At 37.3% G+C, this 6657-nt stretch overlaps 1 protein-coding gene across 1 annotated transcript; it reads right to left on the bottom strand.

Moving 5' to 3' along the window:
• Window positions 1-1880: 1880 nt before the first annotated feature.
• LOC110887662 lies at window positions 1881-2534 on the bottom strand. The gene has a single exon (XM_022135240.1). The coding sequence runs from the start codon at window positions 2532-2534 to the stop codon at window positions 1881-1883; it is 654 nt and encodes a 217-aa protein (XP_021990932.1).
• Between the last annotated feature and the right edge of the window lie 4123 nt (window positions 2535-6657).

Here is a 6657-nt window from a genome sequence, read left to right as displayed (position 1 = left end):
AGAGGGGGGGGGGGGGGGGGGACAGTGCTAACTGAACGATGACCAAAACCGGGAAAAAGTATAAAACAAAAACATGAATTTCTAACACCAAGTGTCTCACGTGAACTAACACGTAGTTAACGTTGAATTTATACCAATAACTTTATTTAAATTTAAGAGTTGTATAATAACTTTATTAAAGTTTAGGTTAAAAGTAAAGTGATTAAGAAAATACTAAAAAATAAAATAAAATAAATAAACTACATGGGGTGAAAATAAAAGTTTACAATAAAAAAGAAATATACTAAAAGACGAAATTATTACTATTCATTGAGATCGTATAAAATAATATATATATATATATATATATATTATGAATTATTAATATATAGTAATGAAAAAATAAGTAAACAAATATAAAAAAAAATATAGTGAAAATTTACCCTATATTAATTTACAAAATTTTCTCCCCACATAAAAATACTATTCCTTTTTTTAACCCTTTTACTTTTTTATATTTTTACACTTTGAACCATTTTCATCTTTTATATAACCCCATAGTTTTCACATTTTACACTTTTAACCCTATAGTTTTCACTTTTTCATTTTTTGTGATAAACATTTTCTATTTTTAATCCCAACACTTTTCCACTTTCAACTTTGGTACCGTATACTTTACATCTTTTACAAATTTGTTATTTTATGATTCGTTCTAGATTTTACGAGTTAACACGCTGCGACGCACGCGTGTGGTTCAACGTTTTACTTCTATTTTTTAACGGTTTAACGACTCCCTCGAAACTCGTGGGTCTTAAGACGACTTGGTTATTCTTTTCTATGTTTTACTTTTTCGGTCTACTTTTTGCGAGTTAACACGCCGTAATATGCGTGCGTGATTCATCATTTTTACGTTTAATTTTTTGTTCAACTTAACACTGCCGCTACAAAACGCTGGTCATATATACTTGTACAGATAGAAAACACAACTGAAAAAAGCTAATGTCGACTTTTTACTTTTACAAGTAAGAAAATTTAGTTGCACAGTTTGTTTTTCCCGGTTTAATATATGTTTCAAAAGTTCATTTGTAGAAGGAAAAACCACATTACCCTTCTGGCTATAGTTTCAAGTTTTAACCCTTTCTCGTCTACTCTACTCTCTCTGTCTTCTACCGGAAAACAACAACTACATAATTAGCAGCGGAAACAAGAACTTAACTAGAAAAAATGAAGTTTGAAATCAACAAAATACAAGTGTAAAACAGTAAATAAGATTTCATATAAAAAGTAATATATACTAACAAACTCTAAAAATTCGGTCCAACTGGTTTGCCGACTCAATTACTCTATAACTACTGACCTAAATAAATCCGGTTCAAGTATACTAAGGGTGAATGGGGTGGGTGCGGGGAAGACACCCGTGTACGGGTTTGCCGCGGCAACACCGCCGCCGACCCTCACCACCCTGGTGATTAAGTAAAGAAACGGTGAGTGTTTACCATATAGGGGAAGAAGAGGGGAAGGAGAAAGAGAGTTGAATAATGGTGGGGTTCACTCTTTTTAACCAGTCACAATTTATATATAAAAAAAATTAGTTTACCCCTCTTTAACACAGGTGATCACCCCTTATATTTTAGTGTAAAAAAGTACTTAGAGAGAGAAATTGAAATAGCAAAATGTGAGTGGGTGGGTAGAGAGTTTATCCCATATCATGGAGGAAACCCCTTTCAGCCTAATTGAACCGGTGTTATGAAAGTAATATATTTTTTTTTTGAATAGCAAACGAAACTTCCATTATAAAAACCAGTCAACACAGTACAAATCAAAAAACCCAGCCAGGAGCTGGACAACCAACATCAACCCAAAACCAAACAAAAATAAAATAAAATAAACGACACAATTAACTACAAAATTACATTAAAATCCCACCATTCCTGTCTTGATATCGAGTCGTGTTTTGACCTTTGCTTCACCCCTTGATAAGATGTCTCCTTAATTTCTTCCATAACGATCTGTACCTTGCCTTGTCTGCCCTTGAAAACCCTTTCGTTTCTAGTCTTCCACAGATGCCACATTGTTTGAATTGCCACTGCATGGATCGCTTTCCGCATACTTCTACTCCGCTGAATTTCATTTATCTCCATCAGAATATCTTTCAAACTGCCATTAACATTCACCATCGGAATTTTCAGCCAACTCGTTACCATCTCCCAAGTTCTTTTTGCAAAATTGCATTTAAGTAAAATATGTTCTGCAGATTCTTCATCAGCTCCACATGTTTTGCAGACGATCTCCTGGACGTTTAAACCTCTATTTCTAAGAGCCGTAGCAGACGCTATCTTCTCCTCTATTGCACGCCATACGAACATTATACACTTGTTAGACACCCAATTGTTCCAACCGAACTCATAAGTTGATGAATTTAAGTCTAACTGCTGACCCAATGAAGCTTTGACACACTTTACGCTGAACTCGTGATTTTTGCTATTGTTCCAGTACCAAATATCACTTCCTTGTGTCGGTGTCTGACATTGTAGATGCCCCTTTAAGTCTTCCATTTCTTGTTTTTCTTCCACAGTTGATGGTGCTCTAGTCCAAACCCAATCCCACACCCATCATGAAAGTAATATATACTAACAAACTCTGAAAAAGATAGTGTTTTTGTTAAAAATTGCCGCTAAAAGGAGTTCGGATCCACCTATCCAATTATGAGAAAAGATATCAATCTATTCAATTTTAATCAATTAATGAATCACCAAAGTCACCTGTATGCTACCGTATTGAACAATCAAGAGCATTAATCACATGGTTGACAAGTTTTTCCAAATAGTGTACATGATTGATATGCTATATCACCGACGTTTGAAGAAAAATGGAATAAGTATGTAACAAATTTAATTAATTTCTTATTAATTATTATTTTTTATTTTTGTTGAAACTTAATGGATGCGTTGATTTTTATATGCAACGATCCTAAGAATCTAAAGTTTAGGTGGTGTTTGTTTTTTTGGCAGAAGTGCTTCTGGCCACTTATGTCTGCGTTGCGCAGACGCGCGCAGACGTTTGATGTCTGCAGCTTGTTTGTTTTCTGGAAGCACTTCTCACCAAGAAGGTCTTCCCCACCTCTTCCTCAAACAGACATGTCCCAACCTCTTCCAACTTCTTCTCTCTGCCAAAACACAGACTTGCATTACCCCTGCTCCGCCACCACCTCCACCCCCGACACCACCTCATCTGCCACCACCTCCACCCCCGACAACACCTCATCCGCCGCCCACCCCTGCTCCGCCACCACACCAAGCCGAAACAAACCCAGGTCAAACCCGAAACTGAAACGAGAGCAAACCTGTCGCACCGAGCCGAGACTCCCACCCAAACCAAATTTGAAACATCACTGCTGTAACCGTGAAACCCGTCGGAACGAAACACCACCGCCGCCGCCGACAACGGATTCGTCGCCGGAAACGGCATTCGCCGCCGTCGATCTCCTTTCTCGTTCTCGATCTCTCCGATTTCTCCTCTCTCTCTGTCTCTCCTTGTTTCTGTGCTTGTCATTCACCGGAGAAGTGGAAGAATGAGGGTGCGGGGGTGCAGTTGCCGTCGTTCAATCAAAACAGAGGTGGAGGGGGGTGCTTCTTGCCCGACGGAGCAAACCGCCAGCAGCCACCGGCTCCGCCGGTAACTCCGGTCGCCGTACAGAAACATAGAGAGGAGACCCGTATGCGGCTAGGGTTTGGGGCAAGTCCAATTCCTTTTGTTTCGGGGTGGGTGGTGGCTGAAGTGGTGGTGGTTGGTTATGGTGGTGGAGGTGGACGGTGGTTGTGGTGGTAGAGGGAGGCAGGGAGAGAGAGATGAGAGAGAGAGGTTCTGTGTGTTGTGTGTGTGTTTAATGTGAGAAGTGGTTTTTATATATATAAAAAAAACAAACCCTCTTCTTCTTGCAGATTGCAAACATTTGGTCCACCTCTGCTCCTGCAGATGCCTGCAGATGTGGTCCGCAGACTGCAGACCTTTTCCCGCAGAAAAAACAAACAGCACATTAGTCTTGTTTTTTCTTAACCGTAGTGATTTCGTCAATGATGTGTAGATATCCAAAAGGGTTAACCATATCGCATGAAAATGTAACGTAACTAAGGGATTTCCACGTACAAAACATAAAATAATGTTTACAGTAATATCAAAAATATATGATCAAGTAAAAGTTTTTAACATAAAGTTGTGAGTCACAAAGTTACGTTGGGTTAGAGGTGCACAAAATAACGGGTTAATAACCGATTGAGGAGTAACCGATTAATGGGTTTGTATAACCGTAGGTTTGTAACCAATTAGAGATTTTCTAGAAGGAACCAATTTTTAATTGGTTTTTTAACCGGTTACAAACCAATTTACTGATTAACCAAAAAAACATAAAATATAAAAAAAAAATATGGAGAAACTGGTTACTTAACTATAAAACCGATTAACTGAAAAAAAAACATAAAATATAAAAAAAATAGGGAGAAACTGGTTACTTAACTGTAAAACCGGTTATTAACCGAACCGGTAAAAGTGAATAACCAACAATTAATAAATAAGAAAAAAGTAAGAAAAAAAACAACCAAACCAGTTTCTCTAAATAAATGATTTGTGCACCTATGTGTTGCGGTATGATAGCGTGACCCAACGTATTTGGAGGCACTAAATGAACTATAAAGTTAATACCCCTTTGAGAGCATTCACATCCAACCCACCATATTTTCACCCTAAATTACACTAAAAAACACTACATTTTCTTTCTCTTTTTCAATTAAATAATACTTTTTTATACCTTTATCATTACTTTTTCTCTCTCCTCCACTCACAACCACTTTCAAAATATATTAAAAAATTATAGGGGGTGAACAGTACAGATGGACAGTAACATTTTCTCTCTCCTCCACTCACAACCACTTTTTTATACTCTTTATATTTTAAAAACAACACAAACATATTTAGATTCCTTGGATGTGAATGCTCTAAAAAGTCTTCTCTCTATAAACCTTCCTCTACGCCTTCACACAAACTTGAAAGTTGAAACTTTTTTATGTTGATCTCTTGACTACCCTAAACAATTAAGCTATTGGGTGTGGGGGAGGGTAGTCACTGGGGATGATCCGTCATGTTAACAGCCACGTCATCTAGTTTTTGCCAGGCAATTCAATAAGAATACTTAAATATAATCAAAATTTAAATTGAGTTATATCCCAAACCATGCTTGCTACAATTTGTTGAAATATAACGTTAGTCATTATATTATATATATCATATCGCAAACTATATATCAACGGATTTGTAATTATTTTTGCATGTGAGAAAGTTGTTATAACTAAAGTTGTTATAATGTTATGTGACAAGAGGTTCAAGTGTGCAGGTTATAAAGTCCAAGGCTAAAGTGGGAAGATGAGAAGCTCCTAGGGGCTAAAGAAAAATGTTCCACGAGTTGAAGTGTAAGTATCTTTGGAGATGATATTTAAGGTGCACAGGTGTTGTTCAAGTCTCATAAGAGAGTGTGTAATAGTTTTAGGGTTTTCTTCGTTGGTCTCGTTCATCAGTTGTTGTCATCTTCTTGTGATCCAGAGATTTTGTGATCTCAGTATTGATTGAATTTGATCTTTGTATTACATAGATCTCACTTTTGGTTGGGTATTTTCTGGGTTGGTTATATTAATAAAAGATTTGGTCACCATTTTGTCGCTACATCTCGTGTTCTGTATTGATTTACCATTTTCTACATGTTAGCAGAGCTTCAAGGCTCTTGATCTGTGTTATCCATTGTTATTTTTTTATGGTTTGTGTTAGATACTGGGTTATTTCAAGTGTTTTGGTCAAAAATTACCTAAGTAATTAAGTGATCAAATTAGTTTTGTTATTACTTCAAACTTCAGGATACAGTGCAGGATGTGGTGCGGATCGACTAAGTGTTACAATATGATTTGGATACAAGTGTGGTGATTGCAGTAAGCTAGAGAGTGAAAGTGTACGAGAGTGTTCGTGAAAAATTATGTGCCTTAAACTGATCCGCCCCCATCTATTTATAGTAAAGATAATGTAACAAACTATCATAAACTCCCGGGATCCAGCGAATATTCCCACTCGAACGTTGAGGACCAAGTCTTTCGGCTTCAACGGCTTCCTCATAACAAATTCGCCCGAGTCTTAAGGAGAAGAAGTCCTGATGACCATTAGTAGTTTGCAGCCATTAACCTGCACGTGTTTAATTTACTCAACCTCAGGATATCGCCCAGGATGTTAGCAATATCCTCGTCCAACATCCTGGCCATAAATAAACAATTAAAAGCGGGATATTAGCCAGGATATGTATACTCAGAAAATGACCCATAACAATTGTCCCCAAAATATATCGGTTGGTATACCAATCCAACGGATATATTTTAAAGCTTATCTCATGAATCGAGGCAATTAATACAATTGGACATTTGAAGTGACAGTGTGCAACTTCCCACGCGTTTTTTACTCGATGGCTATCCATTTAGCCCCTATATCTTCTCTCTTTTCATTTGATAAACCATCATCTCCACCGGAATCTTCTGGTAAATTCCTTTATTTCCTTCTTCTCTGTTTCTTTTTCTCTCCACGGAAATCCCTCATGGCTAGCGGAACTAGATCCCACACAGGCGATTCAATCCCAACTTTCGAAGCCCA

The sequence above is a fragment of the Helianthus annuus genome, chromosome 5, assembly GCF_002127325.2.
Source record: "Helianthus annuus cultivar XRQ/B chromosome 5, HanXRQr2.0-SUNRISE, whole genome shotgun sequence".
NCBI classification, from domain to species: Eukaryota; Viridiplantae; Streptophyta; class Magnoliopsida; order Asterales; family Asteraceae; genus Helianthus; species Helianthus annuus.
This window is presented reverse-complemented; position numbering and strand designations above follow the sequence as displayed.

Coding starts and splice junctions, on each gene's coding strand:
- LOC110887662 (XM_022135240.1), bottom strand. CDS start 2,534: ATGGAAGACTTAAAGGGGCATCTACAATGTCAGACACCGACACAAGGA.